Raw genomic sequence first — 27,340 nt, forward strand, 5'->3', positions numbered from 1 at the left:
AGCAGATGGTACGTGAAGTCACCCCCTCTGTCTGAACTCTGGTTGCTATGGGAGAGTGAGAGCAGATGGCTCAGCTGGTGAGGCCTCTTGACCACACCCTGTCCCTGCCCACCCAGGCTAGCTGACAGAAAGAACCAGGGCAGCCACCAGCAACTGAGGTTCTCTCCAGGGATAGGGACCTGTCCCGTGTTCTTCCTTATCCCTTGCTCCTCTGTTCCTTGACAGGTTTCCTCTACTAGTCTGACTTTTCCCTAATGTTGAGGGGATGAGGAGGCAAGAGTCAGATCCCAGGGGCAGCCACAGGGCAGCCACACTAGGCCCAGCCTCTGGTCCACACAGGGAGTAGCAGTACTCAGGCCTAGCCCACTCTTGTCTGCCAGCACCCACAGAGGCCTCTGCTGAAGGGAAGCCCTGTGTGAAGCAAGCACTTCTCTCAAGTTGCCACTGCTGCAGAAAAATGTGAAAAGGGGGTTACCTACCCACCCCCATTTTGTCCCAGGACCACACGTAAAGGCAGAGAGGGGAGTGGGGAGGGAGTGTTGCTTTTATATACCTTGGAGTTTGTTAGGGGCCCAAATCAGTTCGTACCTTCCTCACCCCTGGGCTATCCCTACAGAGCAGGTAGTGCTTCCTCCACATCCTTCAATTTGCGCCCAGGGCACAGCTGACCAGAAGAATCTGGCTCCAGGCGGTAGGGCCCTGTCAGTAGGAGTGAAGGCTCTCACTGGTCACTCCAGCCTGGGAGCACAGGGACTCTAAGGTTAGCAGCTCCAATACCTCACACCCACACTGCTGTCTGGGGACTTGCTTAGGTTGCCGAATGGGCAGTTAGAGCTGTAAGCTCTGCTACCACTAACTGGCTGTGTAAGCTGGCAGAGGCATTGCCCTCTGAGCCTCTGGAAGGTGGCATTCCACCTCCTGGTCTCCAGACGGTTGTGACAGGCTGTCTGTCATAAGGGCGCCTGTAGCCTTGCCCCGGTTTTGAGCTGGACACTATGAGTATTCCTCAGAAGGAAAGCAATCACTCCTGTGGCCCTTTAGGGACAACATGTCTTCCTGTCCCTGGGGCTTGCAGTGCTTACCTCCGGCCTCAGGAAATCCTTTCCTGCTGCCGCTCCCAGAGCTGGCCATCAGCTGACCTGTCTGTCCAGCCCAAGCTTCAGGAGGGGAGACTGTGCTTTATCTCATGCAAGTCATCTTATGCCTGCTCTGTTCACTCTTAGCCATTCATAAGTGGTTCTCGTGTAGCTGCATGGTCTTCCTGGAGGGGCTGGTTTGCTCAGCTATTCCCCTAGGGTTGGCCGTTTTCCATTATCCCCTTTGCTGACGTAAGTGGGCATTACAGGGCGTTACATGGTGATAGCTCTTCTGTGTGCTGTACTGCTTCTGAGGCTCAGAAGGCCAGAAGGCTCCAACCTTATCCCAGGCTTTTTTCCTCAGTAGGGGTCCAGGAAAAGCAGTAATATAGGTAGTTGAGTGACCTACTGTGTTTACTGTGGAAATGCCCATTTTATGCCCCAGAAGTTAGTGATAAATCCCCCTGTGTCCTGTGAGCTTATCTTCAACCTGGTAAAGAGACTCCAGGCCACTCCTGGGATGACTGACAACTGTCCTGCAGGGTGGGAGCTGTTGTCCGGCCATGCCTGTGCAATTCTCCAGCAGCACCCTCTTGCAGCTGCTCCTTTGCATATGCCCTGTGTGTGCCTGATCCAGTGTATGTTGCCCCTGTATGTAGTGTGCTTTTGTGTGTTTGTTCCTGTGTGTGCCTGTGCCTGCAGCCTGTGTCTGTGTCTGTATGTGGTGTCCTCTCAGGCTAGCTTTTCCCACAAGGTTCTACCTCATTACACACCCCTCACCAATGAAGCTGAACTTCAGAGAAGTGCTGGCCCAGTGCTGAATGCAGGGCCATTGTTTTTTTGTTTTGTTTTGGTTTTTGGGGGGAGATGGGAGAGAAGGGATTACTTGAGTCTCAAACACCTGTCTGTTTGGAGACCTGAATGTGACTGAGGTCTTTAGCTTTAGTCTGGAGTGTCCTTGTCCCTAAGTTCCCTTTCTACTGCAGAGTAGTCAGTGTAGGATGTCAGCTCCGTCCCTCCTGTGCGCGGTTGTGTGGAATGAGACAAGGACCCTACACTGTGTGTCAGTCTCACCTGTAAAGTGGGGCCGGCCAGAAGGCTTGTGTTACAAAACTGCTGTGGGCATGAAATGAGCACGTGTCCCAGCCCGAATGGAGGCTGTGTCAGTGCCGGGGAGGGGCTACTATACCATTGAGCACATGTGTTCAGGCCAGCACAGAGGCCACTGATGTGTGTAGGCAATATCCCTGTCACCACTCTTCCACATACCCCACATAACCAGCCTAATGGGTGCTCCTTCCTCAGTAGCTTGAGAAGTGGCACCCCGCCCCCAGCACAGTGGGGTGTCAATCCTGGGGTCTTGCTTCCAAAGCGGAAATGCCATTCCAAGGCTCACAGGCTGGGGGGGGGGCGTGTTTAAGTGGAAAAGGAGCAAATTTTTGAAATGCCTGAGCCTGAGCCCAGCTCCCTTCCCCCACTTCCACACTTACAGGCACAGCCCCACCCCCAGTGTCACTTTAATCTGTTTCTGAGAAAAGAGGGTCTCCCTTTCCCAAGGACCTAGCTAGTCACTGCCTCCCTGTGGTGCCTTCCCTTGGCCAGGGGTGGACAGGGGCTATTTGTCCCCTTTGAGGACCAGGCCTTTTGTGTTCCTGTCCATCCTGCAGAAACCTCCTACCTGAAAGCCTGCCTTTCAGGCCTGGCAATGACTTCTGGGTCCTGCTCCTCCCCTCCAACGTACAGACCCAGTGACATGTTGGGGACCCTTCAACCCCAACACAGTGGGGCAAATGCTTAGGCATCTTCCCACTGGATGGAGGCTGATGATGTAGGAGAGAGAGACCTGAGTAGGGCATGGTGACCCGCAGGAGGGAATGTTCCAGGTGGTGTTCGAGGACACTGGGTCAGTTCTCCTTGCCCTCCTGCCATGCTGGGAGCCAGTGATTTCTAAGTCAGAAGCCCAGGGGAAATGCAGGCGTCTTAGCTTTTCAGGAGGGTTACAATCCAGGAGTCTAGTTTAACCAGGTGTTGAGAGGACACATGAGCACTCTCTGGGCTGCTGTAGCCCAGCCCCTGATGCAGGAGCTCTGGAGAAAGTCTGCCCAGATGCTGTGGAGGTTGGCCTTGAGTATGTGTGATTGGTACCCGCCATTCTTCAGAACTCTGCTGAGTTTAAGTGGTCCATCTCACTGCTTCCTGGCATCCAGCAACTGCCTGATACAGTGTGCAGTGGGGGGCTAGGGACTGCTGGCTGCTCACGATCCTGTGAGATCTGAAATAAGTTTCATTCCAGTTTTTCCAGCAATCTGTGCTCAGAGACTTTGCAGCATCCAGACTTTGCTGCTTGGGTGAAATTATTGACCTGAAACCTAGCAAAGAACTTTGAGGTGAGGTGAGGCTCTGCCCACTGCTTTCCCCAGGTAACTTTTCCTTCTCTCTCATTCTTAAAGTGCACATTTGGACGTTCCTGAAATAGGCAAGTTGGAGCAGGTTTCAAGAAGGTTGCTGCTGCCACCCAAACACTGGGCACGAGTTTTGTGTCTGGACAGGACTGACTCAGGAATGGGGGAGCAGGGGGGTCTCCTAGGGAATGACTGCAACCTGATGATCGTGGAGATCCTGCTTCTGGAGCCTGCATTCAGTTTAATGAAGAACTGGCGCACGGTTTGGCAAGCCTCTAGTTCCTTGCTTAGACATGGTTACACACACACACACACACACACAGGCTTCAGGGGACCAGCTGAAATCCCACATGGTTGAGGAATACAGAGGGGCATGGGTTATTGCTACCTATGAAAAACAGTAAGTAGGTCAGGCTGTCTCTGGCCAACCCTGGGGTCTTTCTGTCGCCCAGGCTGGCTTCCTGCCTTCACTTCCCGATTGCTGGAATCCTTAGGCATGAACCATCACGCAGGGTTCCTGGTATCCTTACATAGTAAGGCCTGTCTACAGTCGTATTGTTTTCAGTAATTGTTTCTTGGGGCATACTCTCTCCACTTTTCCTTGGAATTCAGGTCTGAATCGGGTGCCGCGGACACACGTGGGAATACTCCAGGGCTGGTAGGTGAGGAAGGCAGAAGGCTGGCATCTGGAGGGGTAGCAGGGGCTGCCCAGGAGGAGAGCACTAGGGCCAGGCGGCGTCCTCTGAGGACCTTCACGAGCTCAGCTGGCCACCGCGGGAGGCGGGGACGTCCACACCGGGCTGTAGCCGGCTCCGCCCGCCCCGCTCAGCGGCTCATTTGCATGGGGGCCCACGGCGGCCAATGGTAGCGCGGCTGGGCATGCCGGGAGCGGGCGGGAGTGGGCGGCGGCGGGCGGGCGGAGCGAAGTGGACCGGCTTCGGGCGGCCGAGGCGGCTGCTGAGACGTGCGGCGCGGGCGGCGGGCGGTACGCGGGCACCATGAAGTACCTGGTGAGTGTGGGCGCGGGGCCGGGCGGGCGGGGAGGAGGACGTTTCCTGCGGGCCCAGTGCGTCCCTCCGGCCGCAGTTACCGGTCAGCTCGGCGCGTTAGCGAGTCGCTCCTCCCCCGTCAGCCTTTCGACCCCCTGCAGCCCACGGAGCTTTCGTGTCGCACTCGGCCTTCGTGCCGTGCCAGGCTGCCTGAGGCTGAATCCGAGACGGTGTACTGAGGGGCCCTGAATAGCCGAGATTTGCTGAGGGTTGCAGGCGAGCGGCGACAGGTTAGGACCTGGGGGGATTTGGGGAGAATCCCATTGAGGGCCGCGGTTTATCTTAACGACTCTGCGATGCAGAAAGGTCTAGGCTGAGAGACGCTCCCGATCTAGGGTTCGGCCACCTTCACCTAACAACCATGTGTCCAGTCAATTCCTTGCTAAGTGAGAAAGTTTCCAATTGTCTTGCGCCAGGGGACACGCCCTCCTTTCTCTGAATGGAGAGTGACTGGCCAGGGCTGATGGGCCAGAATAGCAGGTGTGGGTGCCTAGAGGATCAGGAACCAGCAGCCAGGTGGTGCCTTAGGGTAGGGAGCCGTTGGGGAGGAACTGCCGGCACACCCTCCTGGCACTAGCAGTCACCTCCCCTTTGCCCTGAGCAAGGAAGGAATCCATTGGAAGCTGGGTGGAGGCAGGGCAGGGTAAGGCAGTCCCCGTTGTCTGAGCAAAGTCACCTTTGGCCAGGGGAGGAAGACTGGAGCTTCTGGCCTTGAGTGGTTGTGCTGAGGAAGAGAGTGAGTGCTGTGTGATCTCCCTGTGTCTGGCCAAGGCATGAAGTTAGGGCACAGAAAAGGCCCCTGAGTCAGTTGCCGCTCCCCACCCTGGCTGTAAGGTTGTAAGTGTAGAGACTGAGGCAGAGAGTGAGGGGGGAGGTGGGTTTGTCCTTTGAGCTCAGGCCCAGAACCTGGTATCTATGCTGGACCATTTGTGCTTCCCACTCTGGGATGAGGGAACTAGACCTCGAGAAGCTGCCAGGCTCTGCTGTGGTCCTCTGCTAGCATCCATTCTTTCAGGAGACCCCACCACAGCTTTCCCCCAGGCCTGAACAGCTTTATCCTCTTCTCCCCTCCCCAGCCCAACCTGCCCAGGCTGGGAGGCCTTTGGAAAGAGGTAGTCAGGTTTGCTGTTGGGGAGAGGGAGGTGGGTGACGAGGATCTCTCTCCAGCAGCAGCCTTTCTTCCCAGCATGGAGGGGTTACAGTGTGGCCTCAGACCCAGAGGATGGGGCTGGGCTCTCTTGTCTGGTCGCTCAAACTCTAGGAAGAGTCAAGGCTCCATGTTTGCTTTGGTATAACCCTCTCTAGGTGAGGTACAAAGTTAGGCCTTTGTGGGAGGGGTAGAGAGTGGAGGGGAATGTATTTTGAATGCTGGAGAACCACACTTTTTGTGATGCTGTCCCCGTCCCTGCTCAGGAAGATGGACTACATTGCCAGCTGCTGAAGGCGAGCATCTTAGGGCTGCAGTGTCAGAGCTCCAGGATAAACTGAGACCTTGTACTAAGATACTGCTGTTCCTTTGCTCTGATCTGTGGATCCTTCGTGATGGCAGAGTCAGGGATGGGGATCACCTCTATTCTGGACCCCATTTTGTCCCTGAAGTGAAGGGTCAGCCTTAAGCTCAGCCGAGGCACCAAATCACAAAGGTGAACTAGAGCTAGCCCACTGATAGGTTCACAGATCTTCTATTAGAATCCCAGGGCCAAGGAAGAAAGCAGTGGGTATCCCTACCCTCTCTGGTGTGATAGGGGCTTAGAGATGCCATATTCTACAGCAGGAGGATTCTTTATGCCTCCACACCTCTACCCAGGCTCCCAGAGATAGTGCCTGTGATACTTTGGCAGGAGTTGGAGCAGGGATCTGCTTCCCATCCAGAGCTGAACCTGAATACAGTCATTTGCTGTTGCTACTAGAGCCAAGGATAGCATATGTAGGGGAATCCCTGTCAGTGACCACACTCTGCAGGTGGTTTTTCACTCCTTCTTCCAAACCTTTGCCCTGACTGCAGAGTGTCAGTCATGGAGCTGGTAGCTACCATTGTACCCTCCCTGGCTTTGTACTGTCACATACTCCTGAGGAAGGCAGGACTGGAGCTGTGGCTCCCTTGGGATGACTCTGGAATGTGGGGCTCATGCACAGGCCATTTTGAGCATGGTTCTCACACTCTTGTTCCATGTGAGTGTACCAGGGACATGAACTGGCTGCTTAGTTGTTCATGGGAATGCTAGGCAGGATGCTGCCAAAGCTAGTGTGTCAGGCTAGGAAAGGGAGGGAAGAAGTGCCATCTCTGGGGGCTCCATTGGATCCTGGATTGGGGCAAGGAGGTCTGCCAGGTTCCTAGTCAGTGGGTCTATGGCTGTGTGCCTCTCCAGGTGGATGCCTGGGCATGAGTGAGGAGGAATGGTGTGTATGACTGCCAGTTGGGCACCCATTCACTGGGCCTATATCCATTGGCCACTGGCAGGCGGCGGGGGGGGGGGGGGCTTTGGGACAAGCAAACAGAATATCCCAGAAATAAACTTGGCTCACATTTGCAGTGGTTGTGAGTATGAAGGGAGCCAGTGTTTCCTTAGTGCCTGCTGAGCGTGAAGCTCTGTGCTGGGGGTGTGTGCCAGTGTGTATGCCTAGGCTGGGACTGGGCAGGGTAGGAAAGGCTTGTGCAATTAACTCTCCTGGATTCTGTGAAGCCAGCATTTCCAGTGAATCCCCAACTCCACTTTTATCTCAGCCCTAGACCTACCTCTGCTGTTTCTTGTCTCTGTAAACCTGGGTCAGACAAGTGTACCATTCTGAACCTCCCTTCCCTTCAGATAAGAGAGACATAATTCTTGGTGTCCTGGGGTCATTTGAAGATGTGGGAAGGAGCTTGGCCTATGGCCTAGGGTAAAAGTCACTGTTACTGTCATTCAGGGCCTGCTAGTTGTGTCCTGTTGTCCAGTTCCTTTTCTGATTCGCCTGGTTCCCATCTTGAGCTGGCTATGGGCTGCTGAGAACTTGGTTTGCTGTATAAATAAGTATGAACCAGATGTGGAGCCAGCCCTGCATGCGGGGTCCTTTGGTTAGTGGGCCCAGACTGGCACTGACTGACAGCTCTGTGGAGGGGAAACTGTAGTGTCTTCTCAGCACGCCAAGCCACCAGCTTGCACCCTGCCCTGTTGTCAGGCTTTTATGGCATCTCAAGGCACCTGGAGCTGAGGAGAATAACCTGCACATTAGCAATTCTCCCTCTGCTGTAGTGTGGGGTCGGAAGCCTTCACAGCCCCAGGACCCAATGGGGGCCATTCTCAACCAAGCAGTACTTGTGGGCAGCCCTTTTGGCTCCCTTGTACAAGAATGTTGTGTGGAATGGGGAGCATTGACCTCAGGCGAGGGGTTTTCTTGGCTCTACTGACTCGGCAGGCACTTGCTGTGGCACCTCTTAAAACAAGCCTGGTGCTCTAGCACCCAAGGTTCTGCTGAAGACAGACTTGTGCCTCCTGTATTTGGGTTAGCAGCAAGAATTAGGCAGTAACAAGAAATGGCAGTATATAAGGCGGGCAAAAGGGAAGTGATTATCTTCAGATAGTCATTGGGTCTTCCTGAAGGAGGACAGTGGGTGATGTCTGATTTGGTTCTGTAGATGTAGGATGCATTGGCAAGCCAGGCAGCAGCTTTGTGGTGTCTTGGATGTGACCAGCAACATCATCTAGACTAGTGATTCTCAGCCTTCCTAATGCTGTGACAAAGGGTTTGTGACCCACCTGTTGAGAGCCACTGGTCTGGACAGACGATTGTAAGCTGGCTCTGCACCCATCACTTATCCCACTGTGAGCTTGAGACAACACATAGCATAGCATGAGCCATACTCTGCAGCTGAGGGGAGGCTGGGAAAACGGGCTCAGGAAGCCGACTGCTGCTCCAGCTTCTGTCATGGCACAGAGTCCCATGGAAGACTGCTGGGGACCATTACCATCTGGGCTTATTTGGCTGTAGGAGCCCATTGTTTGGATGGCATTTATTGGCCTTGGGATGCTAGAGGGATAATCAGTGGAATCCTACAGCAGTCAACCCCTGTCTACCTGCCACACTGGGGTCACAGACATCTCCTTTCATTCTTGCTCCAGCATCTTGGATTCTACCCTTGTTCTGCCCTATGTGCTTAGCTAGTAAGTCAGTTAGAGTGTTGCTTCCTTAGGAAAGCCGTGCGTATGCAAAAGTCTTGTCCTTCATTACTTCTGGCCCCTTACTTTCCCCCTTCTTGGCAAATTATTACTTTCATCAGCCTCATAGAAGCCAGGAAAGTGTGCCCCTGAGCTACACTCCTAGAGTATAGGTGTACACTATCTTTAGGACAGTGCTTCTCAGCCTTCCTAATTCTGTGACTAACCCTTTAATACAGTTCCTTGTGTTCTGGTGACCCCCAACCATAAAATTATTTTGTTGCTACTTCATAACTGTAATTTTGCTACTATTATGCAGGGCATCTGATATGTGACCCTAGGAGATTATGACTTACATTTCAGAGCCACTGCTTTAGTAAGAGGAACCAGGGTAATCTTGTTAAACAAAAGTAGGATCTTCAGAAGCCAGCCAGCTGTATGGTTGTTCAGGGGAGAAGGAGCTTACCTAAAGTCATATAGCAGCAGGAGGGAGAGCCAGACCCTGTCTGGGACTAAACTATTGCCTAGTGACTCAAGAGAAGGAAGGAGCAGTGTGGCCTTGAGTAATTACTAGGGAGGCAGAGAGGGAAGGGCCTTTGCTTGGCCAGCTGAAAAAGTCGATAGGTCAGGCACTGGCAGTGCTTAGGACTTGGGTTGGGCAGGAGAGAGGCTGCTGCAGGGGCTCTGGGCCAGAGCACACCAGCTGACACAGGCAAAGGAACTCCTGGTGCCAGGCTCTTGATGCCACGTGCCCAGTCCATGAGGTGTTTCCCAGCCTGGCTCCAGCTGCCCTTGACTATACAGTTACAGCCCTACTTGGCCAAGGCGTACTTGGCAGGCACTCAGTGAGCGTGTACTTTAGGTAGAGCTAGCACCTCTGGGAGGCCAGAAGCCCCAAATGACTCACCTGGTCTGGGCAGTTGGTCTCTGGCTTGATTTGTTCACTGAACCTTCCTTCCTTCAACAGACCCTTCTAGCCTTCATGCCTGTGCTCTATCCTGGCGTCCCCAGACCCGCCCATTGCAGCCTCTCTCAGCCTTCCCTGCACAGCAGTCTTGGGGTTGAGGGACTCAGGAGCAGGCCCTTCTCTCTGCACTTCCACCGCCTTTAACGGGCTGGAGGGAATTTCCCTGTGACTCATTCTGCTGGCACTTCCTGTGGTCACCAGGGCAGGGGCTAGGGGACCCAGCCAGGCGGCTTGATGTTCTGGGGTCACCGAGGGAGGGTGGGCCTGGTGATTCCCAGAGGCAGACTGCAGACCATATTTGGGAAATTGGCTTCTCTTGTTTGCAGCTTGGAGGTAGGGACTGTGAGCCTGGTGGGCTGTAAGGTAGTTCCTACCCTGGCCTGATTCTCTAAGTACTCTGGCCCCTGGACGGACCCACTATAACTGTCTGCCTGCCTCTGTCCCACCCTGACCCAGAGCCTGGCATGTGACCCACTATTTTCTTTTCCTAGATAAGGTTCCCCCCATTTCCTAAAAAACAAAAACCTAACATTCAGAGTAACAGGGTATTTTTTAAAATGATGTTTTCATACATATTTAGACTTGGTTGATTCCCTTCAGTTTTTTTTCAACTTCAAAATAAGAATAACGTATTAAAATACAAGTTGAAAATTCTGTAAATGAGAGAATATCCCTCTTGTCCTGGATATTTTTAGAGACATTGATACCTCATTTTAAAATTTCAAATGATTTATTGTGGAGGAGTTTTTGGAGGGGATGGGTTTATCACTGTAGATCAAAGTAACCTAAGACTCAGAGTCCTGCCTCCTCCTCCTGAACGCTGAAGTGTTGGTGTACTCAGTGCACTTTAAATCTGGAGCTGGTGTGGACAGGAATTGTGCCAGTTTCAGGGGCTGTGCCCTCCTTAGACTGCCTGCCTGTTCAACCTTTCCCATGGGGCTTGCTTCTTTTGGTTCCTAGCTTCCTTGCCCCTGTTTTTTCTGGGGATGGATCCTTCAAGCTGTCCTGGAGAAGCAGATGCCAGCTGGTGACTCCTGGGGCATGCTTCATACCTCTAAGTGTCCTCTAAGTGTGGCAGGCCTGAGAGACAAATCAGAGGTAGCTCCCTGGGACTCCTCTCCTCAGAGCCTGGGATCCTACTCTGGATTTATGTCCCTAGGGCATGGCCCTTCCTGCGGCCTAAATTCCAGCTCCTAATTGATTCCATGAAGGAGGTGAGGTCCAGAGGGTGGAGATGTTTTTTGTTGTTTAGTTGATTTAGCTGTTGTTTCCTGAGATAGGGTTTCACTAGCCCAGGCCTCGAACTCCTGATTCTCTGCTTCTTCCTCTCAAGTGCTAGGATGGCATGTGTGTGCCACCACCTGGCCAGAGGATGATGGTGGGTCTAAGTAAGCAGGGCTGCACAGCAAGTAGCCAGAGCCCAGGTCCTGTTTCCAAGTCTAGATCTTTCTTGTGACTTACGATGTTCCTCCTAAGACTTCTGGGTCTGCAGTCACCCAGAACTGATGTTCAGTTGAAGGTCAGAAGGGTGCATCTGACCTTCTTGAGTGCCCAGTGGGGTCTCAATCAGCCTCTGCCACCAGCCCTGCTGAGGCATGCAGTCTTCTGTTTCTTCTGTTCAGAAGATGTCCCAGCCACACCTAGCCCAGACTCCTCCCTTGCTCCTGGGCAAGGAGGCAGTGACAGAACTGCTTAAGGTATAGTTACTGTCTGTCTTGAAGCCACCCCAGTGGGCGGTGGTGGCTGCTTCTTCGCCTCCTCCTCCTCCTCCTCCTCCTCCTCCTCCTCCTCCTNATTTCTGCCTCCTCCCCGCCACCGCCTCCCATTTCCCTCCTCCTCCCCCGATCAAGTCCCCTTCCCTCGTCAGCCCAGAGAGCAAACAGGGTTCCCTGCCCTGTGGGAAGTCCAAGGACCACCCACCTCCATCCAGGTCTAGTAAGGTGAGCATCCAAACTGCCTAGGCTCCCACCAAGCCAGTAGTGCAGTAGGATCAAAAACCCATTGCCATTGTTCTTGAGTTCTCAGTAGTCCTCATTGTCTGCTATATTCAGCGAGTCAAGTTTTATCCCATGCTTTTTCAGACCCAGGCCAGCTGGCCTTGGTGAATTCCCAATAGAACATCCCCATTGTCTCAGTGTGTACATGAACATTGAACACATTCCTTCTGAACTCCCTAACTCCAGCCCGTTGATTTCAAGTCCCTCAGTTCCCCTTTTTCAGCCAGCCCCTTCCTTTATATGACAAGTCATGTGGACTCCTATTCCGAGGACTGACAGGCCACATTGGATCATTGGATGGTCTCTCCTCCTCCTCCTCCTCCTCCTCCTCCTCCTCCTCCTCCTCCTCCTCCTCCTCCTCCTCCTCCTCCTCCTCCTTCTCTTCATCCTCCTCCTTAGATTTATTTATTATGTATACAGTGTGCCAGAAGAGGGCACTAGATTTCATCAAGGGTGCTTGTGAGCCACCATGTGGTTGCTGGGAATTGAACTCAGGACCTTTGCCCTCTCTCCAGTGCCCCCTACCACCACTGTGTTCTTGTGCCTTCTTCTCTTTTTCCTATACTGTTATCCTGCTGGGAGTCACATGGCTCCAGCACAGGCTTCTTGGCTTCTGGGCCTCGTGATTCCTGTTCTGGGAGTGTCTGTAATATAGAAGGACATAGTAGTACTCATTTCTTACAGTAGCTAGGACAGTAAAAGTGGGAAATGATGCTCTCTCCCTTTGCTTAATGCTCCTGTTTTCCCTGTTGCGTCTCCCTCAAGCCCCGGAAGCACCCACATTAGTAATATGCCTGGCATATTAGATACCTTCTAATTAAGAGACATTAGGTAATGTCCCTGAATAATTGTCTTTGACATATGGTGGGTATTGTTTTGTAGGTGCTTTAAAGTTCTGAACATCAGCACATTTGTTTCTTACTCTAACTCAGGAAGGCAGGGCTGGCTCACCTCACCTTTACCTTCTCATTGCTCCATGGTCAATACAGGTAGGCCCCATGGGTCACAGGCAAGCACCCTGGTGCTGAATACTCCTAAGATCAGTAAAGCCTGCGAATACTTCTGCCCACACCACTTCCTTAAATACCAGGACACCTGAAAGACCGTGTGACATGATCTCTCTGTGTTTCTTTCTACTATAACTGAGCATTCATCAGCAGGTCTTGACCATTTGATTTCCTTTGGGTGACCTTTTTATATGTTGTAGGCTTTCTATTCTTGTCCCCCTTTTTGGGGGGGTGGATGGGAGGTTCCCCAGATAGGGTTTCTCTGTGTAACACTGACCGTCCTGGATCTTTCTCTGTAGACCAGACTGGCCTTACCCAGAGATTCATCAGCCTCTGCCTACCCAGTGCACCACCACTGCCCAGTGTCCTGTCCTTTTTGATTGTATGAACTCCAGATTCCTATTAACTTTACTTGTCCTAGCATGAGGCCTTTTGTATTTGAGTTCTGAGTGGTAGTCTGTAATGCCAAGGCCAGTGTCCATGGCTGCCTTCTTACAGTGAATTTCCTACCTTCTCCTACCTTAGCCTTTTCCCGTTGTTCCCAGCCTTGTCCTGTCCCATCCCATCCCTGTCCTAGAATTGCTCTCATATCTGGAAAAGCGTGCCTGTACCTTTTAGTAGTGACTTGTTTATTTATTGACCTCTATGCCTCCATTTTATTGTAAAAGAATTCCTTTTTTTAAAAAAAAGCCCTATGACACTTTCATCATGATGAATTATGATGATGCAATTAAATTATATGGAGTTCATGTTCGCGTTATTTTCCCCTCAGTCTCTGGGGTGCATTTCAAGACTCCCAAAGAATGCCCCAATTAGTATTAAACCCTCTGTATACTCTGTTTTTCCAATACATATTTATCTACAGTAAGTTTTTTGTTTTTATTTTATTTTTTTGTTTTGTTTTTCCTGAGATAGGGTCTCACCATGTATCCCTAGTTGTCCTGGCACTCACTCTGTAGACCAGGTTGGCCTCAGACTCACAGAGATCCTCCTGCCTCTGCCTCCCAAGCTGGGATTAAAGTCGTGCTCTTGCCACGCTTGGCTTTCATCTATAATAGTTTAATTTACAAATGTGATATGGTAAGAGAGTAACAACAATAGAACAATTAGTAATATTGTAATAAAAGATAACGTGATTGGTCTCTTCAAAACCATAAATGATTAACTTTGACCTTTTCACTTAACAGAAGCACCTTTATAGCTTCTCTCTTGCAAATTTGAATTATGTAAGAATTACTGCGGCCATCACAGTAGGGCTTACTCAAACACAGTAAACCTTGCAGTAGCTGAGTAGACTGCTAGCCCAGATAGCTACCAAGCTACATACAGACAAGCTGCATGCTCTGGTCCCAGGGTAGTGAAGTAGAATAGCAAGCGATTTCATCATGCTTCTCAGAGGCCTACAATTGAAAGTTTATGGATTTTTTTTTTTCTTTTTGAGACAGGGTTTCTCTGTAGCTTTGGTTCCTGTCCTGGAACTAGCTCTTATAGACCAGGTTGGTCTGGAACTCACAGAGATCCACCTGCCTCTGCCTCCCGAGTGCTGGGATTAAAGGCGTGTACCACCACCACCCAGCCAGTTTATGGATTTTTTATTTCTGGAATTTTTCATTTAATATTTTTGGGCCATAGTTGACTGTAGGTAAGTAACTAAAACCACAGAAAGTGAAACCATGGGTGATGGGCAGGCTGCTGTACTAAGAAAGAGTGGGCAAATGAACACTGTACAGGGTTAAGGTCATCCCACCAGGAACTTGGCACATTTCTCCTTCTGCTCAACTTTTACTTGAATAAAAGCATTTTGTCCTCTCCAGTCTTGTACAAGGTGTGTGTGGAGAGTTCGCGGAGATTTCTCTTCTGTCTTTGCTGTGCCGTTTTCATTAGTTGATGATTCTTCTTGAAACACCTTTTCAAAGATGATCATGGGGTCTGCAGAGGATGGCCATTTCATCCCCCATCATGTGCATCATCCTCCCTCACCCCATCATTCTCTCCCTCTTGGAGAGTTGCAGTGCCCCTGGACACAAAACCCAAGGATCTGAACCTTAGAGCTAAAGTGGGGAGACGTCTTACTTTCTTCTCAGCTTAAGGGGCAGTTCTTAAGTTTCTCCATTAATTACTGACTATCCTCCCCAGCCTCCAGTGTTTTTATCTTAAGAAACTGTGCACCTGACTTCAGGAACTTTTAAAAGATTTTATTTTTGATTATATGTGTGGTATGTCTGTGTCTGCATACATGCACAAGTGAGTACAGGTACCTGCAGAATCTAGAAGAGAGCATTGGATCCCTGAATCTGGGTTGTGAGCCACCCAGTATCAGTGCTGGAAACCAGTTCCAGCTCCTCTGCAGTACTGGGAAACTCCCTTTAACTGCTGAGCCATCTTTCCAGACCCAGGAATGGTTTTTAATCACATACTGGGAGACATCTCTGAAGTGTTGATGGCAGCTGATAGCAGCTGCTGCCGTTGAGGATCTGGGGGGCCCTAGCTTAGCTAAAGATACCCTGTGGTCAGCTCTGCTTTGCTGCTGGGAGGCCGATAGAGACGGTGAGGGTAAGGCCCCTGTTGTTTTCAGATATAATTGAGTCTCTTTGAAAGTTAAAGCTGGGTGCTTACTGATTCTGTAATAGTGGGAGCGGGTGAGGCCTGTTCCTATCCTCCTGTCTCATGTCGACCTATGTCTTCTCTCCCCAGAATGTGCTGGCCAAAGCCCTCTATGACAACGTAGCTGAATCCCCGGATGAGCTCTCCTTCCGAAAGGGTGACATCATGACAGTGCTGGAGCGGGACACACAGGGCCTGGATGGCTGGTGGCTCTGCTCACTGCATGGACGCCAGGGCATTGTCCCTGGTAACCGCCTCAAGATCCTGGTCGGCATGTATGACAAGAAGCCAGCAGGGCCTGGACCAGGCCCACCTGCCACTCCACCCCAGCCGCAGCCCAACCTCCCTCAGGGTGTCCATACCCCAGTACCCCCAGCTTCCCAGTACAGTCCCATGCTCCCCACTGCATACCAGCCCCAGCCTGACAGTCTGTACCTGGTACCTACTCCCAGCAAGACTCAGCAAGGTCTCTACCAAGCCCCTGGGCCCAACCCACAGTTCCAGTCACCCCCAGCCAAACAGACATCCACATTCTCAAAGCAGACACCTCATCACTCATTTCCCAGCCCAGCCACAGACCTTTACCAGGTGCCTCCAGGGCCTGGAAGTCCAGCCCAGGACATCTACCAGGTGCCACCTTCTGCTGGCATAGGGCATGATATCTACCAAGTCCCTCCATCTATGGACAACCGCAGCTGGGAGGGAACGAAGCCCCCGGCAAAGGTAAGGCCAATTTGGCACAGCTGTGAAGCCCCATTGGGTTAGCCTAGGCCCTGGTTTCTGAGCCTAGTAGGGCCCGGTTACCACAGAGTACCCACACTCCATTGTCATTGTGTGTTTGGTCTGAAGTCAAGGAGGGAGGTAACTGGATCAATGTATACATTTACTTATCTGAATAAGGGACATTGAGCTGTCTATGAAGGATGAGGAAGTCTACAGCAGGCTGCCCTGAAATGGAGAATGTTAACCACAGGTTACAGCCTGTGCAGGTCTAGAGGTGTGGAGAAGTGCCCCGTGTTCCAAGTGAGCAGTAGGCCAGGGACAGTCTTGGGGCCTGATACTCAGGCTGACCCTGCCCAGCTCGTGTCAGTCAGTGTATTCTGGCCCAGGTAGAAAGTACAGCAGAGCATAAAGCCTGTGGGCCAGGACAGTGACATCACAGGGAAAATGAGAAGAGCTGCATCTAGAGGCCAACACGCCAGGACTGACGTGGGTCTACTTGAGATCCAGCCATTGGGTCTGCCCTTTGGCCAACAGGAAGACAGGGAGGGGACAAAAAAGACTACACAGGGAAGGGAGCTTTCTTGGAGGTTACTTATGTTGCTTGTTGACCTTTTCCCACCCAGCTGCCTGGGAGGCCAGGCTGTGGGCCTTATCAGGTATCTGAGTGTGGCCCTTAAAGGGATTTCCCTAGGGAAGAAGGAACTGAGCTCCTGAAGAACTCTCAGTCCACTGGCACCTGTGGGTACGGAAGCTGCCTGTGCTCAGGGGCTCACACCAGTCCTTCACGAGTCATTCTCTTGGTTGAGACCCAGCACCTTTAGTTGTCCTTGGCTCCACAGACATTCCATCTCGAGGATGTGTCTGGGCCCTCCGTTCCTCCATGCTACCTTCTGGCCCCTGCCCATGAAATAGGCAGGGCTGAAGGAGGAGAAGCCCCCTGGCTTCCCACTAAATCAGGAGCCACTTTTCCTTGCATTCATTTTAGCCTGTTTTTCTATGCCAAAGTCCTTTAAGAACTGGGAAATGGAACCAAATTTAGTGGTGCACACCTTTAATCACACCATGCAGGAGGGGGGTGCCTGAGTTTGAGGCTAGCCTGGTCTATACAGTGAGTTCCAGGATAGCCAGAGAACTACATAATGAGACCCTGTCTTGAAAAACAAAACAAAGCAACAACAACAAAAAAACTAGGGAATGGAATTTGTTGAAGATAGAGTTTCCATGACCAGCACCCCGCATCTTCTGCATGCCTTCATCTACTGTGCTCTAGAAGTCCATAATAGCTAGGCAGGGGCACCAGAGGCCCTGGTGGAAACAGCCAACTGTGGTGGGCACAGCAGCATTTAAGAGAACAGCATAAACCAGGTGGTGGTGGCGGCGGCGCACACCTTTAATCCCAGCACTCAGGAGGCGGAGGCAGACGGATCTCTGAGTTCCAGGCCAGCCTGGTCTATAGATTGAATTCTAGGACAGCCAGGGATACACAGAGAAACCCTGTCTTGAAAAAACAAGAAAGAGAGAGAGAACACGAACAGCATAAGCCCAGCTAAGTCAGTTTCACAGTCAGTCTGATCATGTCTGGCCGAGCACCATTTATGTCTGGAGAGACATTGGCCAGGTTCATGCTCAGCCGTGGCACTGCGCCTTTGTCTTCAAAGCCCCCTAGTGCCAAGAACCTAATTGGTGCCACCTAGAAAGCAGGTAGTGTCAACCCACCACTGCCCACAGAGAAGCTTGGCATCCAGGATGCCTGACCAGGAGTTGCATAAGATGAGATTTCATGAACATTGGCCCACAGTTTGACCACCAGGGGTCCCTGAGTCACCGGACCCCACTTCTTGCACTACCTGCATCTTTTAGTCAGATAATGGAAGCCTACCATTAAGGCCTTGCCACCAGCTTGTGTGTGGGTGGGTGCATCGTGGGTGGCTATCCTGTGGAGAGATGGCAATAGTACCTGTTTAGAGAGCCTTGAAACAGGCCAAGGTCCATCCCCTCCACATGCACTTAGAACACATACAAATGTACATGCACACAAGTCATACTTGCCCCCTAGTCAGTTCTTCATCTCTTATCCTGGGACAACTGTTCATCTAGGCTGGAGGAGGAAGCCCAAAGGGGCTAACCAAGGGGCATTCCCTCACTCACCTAGCTAGAGCCTCACTGCTCTATCCTTTTCTGCCCACCCAGCCTTTGGTGGAGCTGTCCAGTGTTTCCAATTCTCTGACCTAACTGATAGCCTTGGAAGAGAAGCCCTGTGCCCATTCCTAAGAGGCTTTGTCATTCCTGAGCTGGGTGGTCATTGCCTCTGCTTATATTTTTAACATGAAAGAAATGCTTGTTTGCCATAGAAAATGCATAATGTATGAGAAAGTCTAGAGATCCCTCAGTCAAGGGATAATCCCTAAGAAATGTTGGTGTATTTTGTCTAGTGTCTTCTCTATTTGTCTTTTACAGATCTGTATATGTACTTTTTTTTTTTTTAAAGGCAAACTTATAGTGTCTTCAGGTTGACTTGGATCTCGTTGTATCCTATATCCTCCACTGGCCTTGGACCCACAATCCTCCTGCTTCAGCCTCCTATGTCTGGTTATATGCCTGTTATTTTTGCATTTCAAAGTTGTAAATCCATCACAACATACCAAAAGCATTTTCTTAGTTATTAAATCTTCCAAGACTGATAGGGGTAGCTACCCGAGTTCTGCTGCTGTGCTGTAGCCTCACCTGAAGATTTTTACTTTCTGTCTGTCTGTCTGCCTGTTTTTGAGTGAGTGTCTGCCATGTGTCTGGGTGCCTATAGAGGCTGGAAGAAAACTGAAGTTGCAGGAATTGTGAGCTGCCTGGTACGGTGCTGGGAACAAACTTGGGTCTTCTGTAAGAGCAACCAGCACTTTTAACCTCTGAACCAGCTTTCCAGGGCCCCCACTCCCACCACACTTTTAAAATATATTTTTTAGTTTATATGTCTGTCTGTGTATACCATGTGATTTGATTTTATTACAAAGAACATGGTGGGAAACACCTAGGTGCACTTTTGTGCCTACTTTCCAGGTCTTGCTTTCAGAGGCCCCTGGGACTCCTCCTTTGGTGTCTGTCCTTATTGCAGGACTGAGGAGGTAGTGCCTAGTTTGTGGTATCTTATTGCAGGACTGAGGAGGTAGTGCCTAGTTTGTGGTATCTGTGGGAGTAAGTGATAAGGATGGGGCCAGCAGAGTGTAGACCCCTGGAACAATGGCTATCTGCTGTGTGGCTGGAGAAAGTAAGGTCAAGAGTATCCAGGGTCCTCTGGTTAGGCATGGGCCCCATCGTATTCCTGTGGTCCTCCATTCCAAAAAAAGGAAAACAACTTCTCTATGAGAGGAGAGTTAAATTGTGAGCATCCAAACCAGCAGCTGGCCTAGGCTGGTGGGATGTTGTCCATTTTGCAGGGGGGAAGATCAGCAGCCAAACTGTCTGGAGAGGTGGGGCCCCAACAGAATGAGCAGCCAAGAGAGACTCCTCTTGTCTTTGTTCCTCCTACTTGACTCCTGCTGCTTGGATTCCTGCCTTGGTCCCTGTAGAGCCAGAGCCACTGCAGAGGTTTCATCCCCACCTAGGACTGACAAACTGGGGTGTGCTTCTGGGATCAGTCTCCCTTTTCCTTGAAATCTGTGCTGAGATATGGGACAGAGAGAAAACCACAGCCCTCTGCAGCCCAGCCTGGATGTGTGTCTTCCCTCCCTCTCCCTCCAGGGCCTGCTAATGGGGCATCAGGTGCAGAGCAGTTAGCTGTGATTAGCTGTTGAGCTCTGCAGCTCTGATGAGGCTGTTTCCCCAATGAGCTTCTTTCCCTGCTTTCTCTATTACGTTTTCCTAACAGAAAAACATTCGCTAGCCAATATGGCTGCTTACTATCAACCTGACTCAGGTGTAGGAATAGGAATTGCCCTACCGTTAACCCTAGGACCAACCTCTAGGGTTCTGGTAGTGAGACCCTCTGGCCTGGGCTTACAGCTCTGTCTACATGAGGCCCAGATGGGTGCTGACAAGGTGGATATGCTCTCTGTACTGAGACCTGGCCTGCCTCTGTCTTTAGGGTGTATTGTCTGCCCCTTTTGGATTTGAATTCCCACCTGGGAGGCCTTGGCCTGGAGAAGCCTCAGGCCTTGCCACAGGCCTGTCTAACCTGCCACGTCCTTCCAGCCCCAGTCTGCTCTGCCATGGGCAGGTTCCAACATCTAAAAATAGCCCTGGAGGAGACTCAAGTCTGGGGCCTGAGCAGTGTGAGAGGCAGCTACAACTCCGCCCCCAGGCCCTGTTATTGGTGGGTGGAGACACCCCACAGAGGAGACCTCCACAGCCCCTACAGTGGCACACACCAGCCTGCCAGGCAGACTGCTAGAGGCAGCCCAGAAGCCCAACTGTATTAAACATCAACTGCTCAAATGTCCTGCCTGGGAGGTTGTCAGGTCTGGTCTGCTGGGTGCCCCTATGTCCTACAGGGGGGTTGGGGGTAATGCTGGTTTGTGCCTGCTGAAGCTTGGGTTGGGTTCTAGAGTGTTAAGCCTGAAGGAAGCAAAATATGTGTGTGGAGGCCCTGCGTCAACCCTGTCCCAGACATCCCCTTTGATTAGAAAACAAAAGGCCTTTCTGTGGAGAAGACTGAACAGGGAGTCCCATGGGGGAGGTTACCCTGAGCCTGGCTGGAGAATCTTAGAGGGGAGGCTGTGTGGACACTCCCATCCCTCCCAGGCTGTGAGCGGCTGTGAGGGGACAGCATGGCCCTGGGGGTGATGCACAAGCATCCCAGAGCCTCCTCCAGCCCCGCCTACCCTTGATACAGAGCCACAGCTTTGCTGCTGTGGCCGCTGCCGTGAATGCATGGTCAGAGCCCTGGGAAAGAGGGCCGGCTGCCTCTGACCTGTGACTCCCACTAAGGCCTTACCCTTTCAGGTGGGCAAGGCAGCTTATGGGTGAGGTTCGAGTGGTTCCAGTTAGAATTCCTTTGCCCTGGAGCTGACCTTACATCCTAGCCCCGTGTGTCTGCTCAAGAGTTAGCTCAGTAGTCAGACTAAGTTACCTATTCCTACTCAGGGAGGATGCCTGCTGCCTTTCCAGGCTACATTCTCTGCCTCCAGAGCCTGGAATGATGGGGATCCTACGATCAGGTCGCTCTCTTGCTGAGCAGAACTTTGTGGGGCAGGGGTGCTCAGAGGTGTCCATAGGAACAACACAGGAGACCTAACATGGGGCCTCTGGTCTTGTGGTGCCCGGGACTCCAGTGCAGGCTGGCCCCTTGCTCACTGGCATTGCCTCTGGAGCCAGGCCTTTTATCTTCCTGCCCCTTCTTGTCATCTGTGTGTAACCATACACACACCCTACTCTGGAATCAACCGGGTCATTCAGCTGTCTTTTTTCTTTTTTCTTCTTTCTTTTGGTTTTTCGAGTCAGCTGTCTTTTTTCAGGGCCCAGAACCAGACAGCTCCAAACAAAACCTCTAGGGATCTGGCAATTCTCTCCCAAGCATTGTATTTCACTCCCAAAGGGGGTACATAGGGAATGAGAAGCAATGGTTCCAAGCCCACCCTTACAGAGCCCCATCGCTACCTTTGTGTGTCTTGCCTGCCTCTCAGGGTAGTCTCCTGTGGACCTGAGGGTGGATCAGGGGCCAGTGGTATAATCAGCTATTCGTTCCCAGGTGGTGGTACCTACTCGAGTGGGACAGGGCTATGTATATGAGGCTTCCCAGACAGAGCAGGACGAGTATGACACCCCACGCCACCTGCTAGCTCCAGGTCCTCAGGACATCTATGATGTGCCTCCTGTTCGAGGACTGCTTCCCAGCCAGTATGGCCAGGAGGTAAGTGCTGGGGATCAGAGGCATGGGAGAGACAGGACCTGAGCCTTGTTGTGGGTACTGCATTTTCTCAGCCAACTAGGGTAGCCCAAGTGCTCAAGGTAGGTTTCTGGGGACTTGCACTCTTCCCATTAAACCAGATATCCCTGACAGTTGTATCATTGCACCTTCTTTTGTGCCCTCCAGGTATATGACACACCTCCTATGGCAGTAAAGGGCCCCAATGGCAGAGACCCATTGTTGGATGTGTATGATGTGCCTCCGAGTGTGGAGAAAAGCCTGCCACCATCCAGTCATCATTCGGTAAGGAGTCCGCAGATGCTGGGGTCTTGGAGGCTTCTAAAGGTGTTGAAAGGCATGGACGAGTGTGTGCATTGGGTTTGGGACTGCTCTCTGCAGACCCTGGCTCTGTGATTACTTGCTCTGGGGACAGATATAGAAACTGAATGCCCAGGCTGTAGAGATGGTTCTGTGGTTAAGGCATTGGCTCTTCTTCCTGAGGACCCAGGGTCCATTCTTAGCATCTGTACAGTGTTTGGCAGTCCCAGGTGACCCAGCATCTCTTTCTGACCTCTTGGCACAAAGCATGCATGTGGTGCACAGATATTTATGCAGACAAAATATCCATACACATAAAAAAAAGTAAGTAAATTAATTTTAAAAAGAAACTAAATGCCCTTCTGAGCCTCAAAAAATGGCCCATTGCCAGGTCCTCTCATTATGCATGCTCTGAGACGTATCAGCAAGGAGACCACAAAATCCCTCTTCTAAACAGGACACTGAGCTTGGCTTGTTTTTTGCTGGCTTTTCTTAACTTATGTTATCCTGACCACCTTTTGCCTCTGGGCTTTTATCTTTCTCTATTTCTGTATACCTTTCCTTACTTCTCTGTGGTTTGCTGTGTAGCTGGGTGGCTGGCCCCTGATGTCCTCCCCTGCCTTGTTTCTCCTTCTACTTATACTCTGTCTGCCAGCCACGTCTCTCCTTTCTCCGTCTCGTTATTGGCTGTCATCTCTTTATTAGGACCATCAGGTGTTTTAGACAGGCACAGTAACACAGCTTCACAGAGTTAAACAAATGCAGAGTAAACTAAAGTCACACACCTGAAAAACATATTGCTCAACAGTTCCCCATCTTAGAGATGACTAGCCAGGCACAGAGAATGAATCAGCTAGCCCCGGGGCTAGGCTCTTGGCATAGTCATCACAGTTGAGGATCATGCCGGGTGTGTACACCAGCTGGGTTCTGCCTTGAGCTCCAGGACAGGTCAGATAATCCGGACAAAAGCCTTAACCACCACTTGTCCCCCTAGGTGTATGATGTTCCTCCTTCCGTGAGCAAGGATGTGCCCGATGGGCCACTGCGAGAGGAGACATACGATGTACCTCCTGCCTTCGCCAAGCCCAAGCCCTTTGACCCAACTCGGCACCCGCTGATCCTCGCTGCACCTCCTCCAGACTCCCCACCAGCTGAGGATGTGTATGACGTGCCACCCCCTGCTCCTGACCTCTATGATGTGCCCCCTGGTTTGAGGCGGCCTGGCCCTGGAACATTATACGATGTACCTCGTGAGCGGGTGCTCCCTTCTGAGGTGGCTGATGGGAGTGTAATTGATGATGGGGTGTATGCTGTGCCCCCACCAACGGAACGAGAGGCCCCAGCAGATGGCAAGCGTCTGTCGGCCTCTAGCACAGGAAGCACACGCAGCAGCCAATCGGCATCTTCCTTGGAGGTAATGGTGCCAGGCCGAGAGCCCCTGGAGCTGGAGGTTGCTGTGGAGTCCCTGGCTCGCCTGCAGCAGGGTGTGAGCACCACCGTAGCCCACCTTCTGGACCTGGTGGGCAGTGCTAACGGGCCTGGGGGCTGGCGTAGCACCTCTGAGCCTCAGGAAGCTCCCGTGCAGGACCTGAAAGCCGCAGTGGCTGCAGTTCATGGGGCAGTACATGAGCTCCTGGAATTTGCCCGCAGTGCTGTGAGCAATGCCACTCACACTTCTGACCGCACCTTGCATGCCAAGCTTAGCCGGCAGCTACAGAAGATGGAGGATGTGTACCAGACGCTGGTGGTCCATGGTCAGGTGCTTGACAGTGGCCGGGGAAGCCCAGGATTCACCCTTGAAGACCTGGACCGCCTGGTGGCCTGCTCACGGGCCGTGCCCGAGGATGCCAAGCAGCTAGCCTCCTTTTTGCATGGCAATGCCTCGCTGCTCTTCAGACGGACCAAAGCCCCTGGCCCAGGGCCTGAGGGAGGCAGCTCCCTGCACCCCAACCCCACTGATAAAGCCAGCAGCATCCAGTCACGCCCTCTGCCTTCACCCCCCAAGTTTACCTCCCAGGACTCTCCAGATGGGCAGTATGAGAACAGTGAAGGGGGCTGGATGGAGGATTATGACTATGTCCACCTGCAGGTGGGTGCTCACCCTGCTCAGGCCAAAGACTCTGACCCTGCCACTGTTGTTGCAGGGACCCTGATGTCCCCCTTGCCCTCTCACCCCACACAGATCTTGTGGTCAAAGGAGATTCAGGTTCCAAGAATGGTCGCTGGTGTTTCCTAGTGCCCTCCCTGTATTTTGTCCTATTAGATTGATTGATGGTCAACTTCACTGTGTCCTTGGGGCTTGGGGATGGGCTTCCCTAGTGGGCATGGATATGGCTCCATTCTTTGTAGAGATGATCTGGGGAGGCAGATGCTGGTGGCAGAGGGCTTAGGACAAGAAGATGGGGAGATGGGAGGGGAGTGAGTCTATTTCATTTGGATTTCATTCTTGACATGAGAGTCATTCCAAGAGGGCCATGGCCATGTGGAGTGAGTGCCCCCTCTGCAAAGCTCCCCTTCTGGGCCAAGCCCCCTCTGATAGGGGCCTGGTGTTTTGTTTTGTTTTGGATTTTTTCCGAGACAGGGTTTCTCTGTAGCTTATAAGGAGCTGTCTTCCTGGGCCTGGTGTACCTACACTGCCACCTGGTGGTTCCCTGGCCCTTGCACCCATGGGAGCTGCTGGTGCTTCTGTCCCAGAAGACACTTCTCAGTCCAGGTCTTGTCTTTTCCTCAGGGGAAGGAGGAGTTTGAGAAGACCCAGAAGGAGCTGCTAGAGAAGGGCAACATAATGCGGCAGGGAAAAGGCCAGCTGGAGCTGCAGCAGGTGAGGCCCCGGTAGTCGGCATCCAGCATGCGGCCAGTTCATCTGACATGGCAGTCTCGCTGTGCTGCCTAGCCTTGTCTTGAGCTCTCCTGAGCTCAGCTGATTCCCTAACTGCAGCCTCCTGAGAAGCTGGGACCGCAGCAGTTGTCTGGCATGCTTGAGACATCACAGACATGAAGTGACTGTCAGAGTCACGGGTACATCGTAGCCAGCCCAGAAAAGTGTAGGATAGAGAGCCTGGCAGCCAGAGGCATCCCAGAAGCCCCCCAGGCGGCTCCACAAGCTGCTCCCTGTGCCTGTCAAGATGAGCAGTCACTGCCTGTCTGCAGCGCCCCTCAGCCTTAAACACTGTCCACAACCCCTTCTCATAGGTCCGGAATGCCATTCTTGAGACTGAATACATTGTATCCAGTTTTCCTTGTAAATAACAGTTCAGCCAGTTTTCTTCATATTTTAAGTCATTTTTCTGGGTAACAAAGTATATTTGAAAAACACTAAAGTCATTGAATTTTGATTGTGAAGATAATAACATGAAGTAAATATGAAAACTTCTTTCACTGTCCCCTCTCTGGGTGTAAAGAAGGAAGGCAGGGGACAGCTTACCCCACCCTGAGCTGGGCTACTCACTGGTTACCTTGATACCAAGTGGGGTTTACAGTTGGCAGTAAATGAGTAGTGTATGAGCTGCATAGGAAGTGTGTAGCACATAAAAAGTAAAAAGAAATACGTACTGATAATTAAAATAAGCCAGGCATACTCCTGTAATCCTAGCACTCAGGAAGCAGAGGCAGAAGGATCATAAGTTTGAGACCAGCCAGGATATGTGGCAAAATGCCCCTCCCCAATAACAGTAGTTAAGATAGAAATACATGTGTAGCCATGGGGTGCCATTGTTTCAAGAAGCTGGTATGCACACTGTCTTTCCTGTGTACTTCCCAGCATGTCCCCTGCCACCCATGCTGTTACTGATGCGGTGGTTTGCTCTCTTGTGAGCAGTGCCCTGAGGGGTACAGATGTTTGCGCACGTCTGTCAGCTGAGAGCCTAACCTTGTCCTGCCTTCCACAGCTGAAACAGTTTGAGCGACTGGAGCAGGAGGTGTCTCGTCCCATAGACCATGACCTGGCCAACTGGACAGCGGCCCAGCCCCTGGTGCCAGGGCGGACAGGGGGCCTGGGGCCGTCGGATCGACAGCTGCTGCTCTTCTACTTGGAGCAGTGCGAGGCCAACCTGACCACACTGACAGATGCGGTGGACGCCTTCTTCACTGCAGTGGCCACCAATCAGCCCCCCAAGATCTTTGTGGCACATAGCAAGTTTGTCATCCTCAGCGCACATAAGCTGGTGTTCATTGGGGACACGCTGTCACGGCAGGCAAAGGCAGCTGATGTGCGCAGCCAGGTGACCCACTACAGCAACCTGCTGTGTGACCTCCTGCGGGGCATTGTGGCCACCACCAAGGCCGCTGCCTTGCAGTATCCATCGCCCTCTGCTGCCCAGGACATGGTAGACAGGGTCAAGGAGCTGGGCCACAGCACACAGCAGTTCCGCCGGGTCCTGGGCCAGCTGGCCGCTGCCTGAGAGCAGAGCAGGGTGTGGGGGCTGGGGAGTGGGCAGCCATGGTCTGACTCTCCAAGCATCTGTCTTGAAAGTGGATATCCTGCAGGTTTGGGGACAGGTAACCCCAGCTCTGCCTTGGGCCTGGTGCCCTCAACTGTCCAGGGATTTGTACATATTTATAACAAGGCAGGATGGAATGCCTCCTCAGGAGCTGAGGAGCTGATGAGAGTGCACTGTGGACTTCTGATCACCAGGCACATGCCCCACCCACCCACAGGGGTCCCCGTGACAGGCAAGTACAGTGTGGTGTGCACCTCTGCACCAAGAAAAAAACCCTAAAGAACTATTTTTCGCTATTGGTTTTTCAAATCATTTGACTAATAGTCTACATTTAATAAAATCTTAAAAATGAGAAGCCGCCTGCAAAGATGCTTGAGACCGCCTCGCTGTGGGGAGGTGGACGTACCCTTGAACCCCCAAAGTGACCAACCAGACATGGTGAAGAGGATTCTGGGAGGGCTAAAATAATGGTGGGCCCAGGGGCCTGGGGGAAGGCAGGAGGGCTGGGGTAGATAAGGTGGCAGTGTCTTTGTGCCAAGTGGAACATGTTCTAGACTCAGGGCTTGAGGCCCAGAGCAGTAAGGTACCTGCTGGGTCTTCTGTACCCCAAAGAGAAAGCTCACAAGCAGAGGCACTGCACAGAACAGCCTCACAGAACTCATCTCGGGTACCCTTGAATTCTTGAATTAAACAAGGACTTGTCCCTCAAGCTAAGAAGACAAAGGCCCAGAACAGGCCTTGTCCCAGGTGGCTGCTCTCTGGACTTTCAGCAGCTTCTGGCCCAGA

General features: G+C 52.0%; 1 protein-coding gene across 5 annotated transcripts in view; it reads left to right on the forward strand.

Moving 5' to 3' along the window:
- Bcar1 (BCAR1 scaffold protein, Cas family member) overlaps positions 1-26,909 on the forward strand; it is a 52,872-nt gene extending 25,963 nt beyond the window's left edge. For 3 of the 5 annotated variants that reach the window (XM_050144094.1, XM_050144090.1, XM_050144092.1), the window contains exons 2-7: positions 15,329-15,961; positions 21,639-21,800; positions 21,984-22,100; positions 23,110-24,204; positions 24,847-24,936; positions 26,003-26,909. In XM_050144094.1, the coding sequence (XP_050000051.1) occupies positions 15,404-15,961; positions 21,639-21,800; positions 21,984-22,100; positions 23,110-24,204; positions 24,847-24,936; positions 26,003-26,515 (2,535 nt within the window). In that variant the 5' untranslated portion in view covers positions 15,329-15,403 and the 3' untranslated portion in view covers positions 26,516-26,909. Of the gene's footprint in view, positions 1-4,382; positions 4,489-15,328; positions 15,962-21,638; positions 21,801-21,983; positions 22,101-23,109; positions 24,205-24,846; positions 24,937-26,002 lie in introns of those variants that run through there. The other 2 variants (XM_050144093.1, XM_050144091.1) reach the window with 2 other exon arrangements.
- The last annotated feature ends 431 nt before the right edge of the window (positions 26,910-27,340 follow it).

Source organism: Alexandromys fortis, unplaced genomic scaffold (genome assembly GCF_014885135.2).
Source record: "Alexandromys fortis isolate MF-2015 unplaced genomic scaffold, M_Fortis_MF-2015_v1.1 scaffold_1, whole genome shotgun sequence".
Taxonomy (NCBI): Eukaryota; Metazoa; Chordata; class Mammalia; order Rodentia; family Cricetidae; genus Alexandromys; species Alexandromys fortis.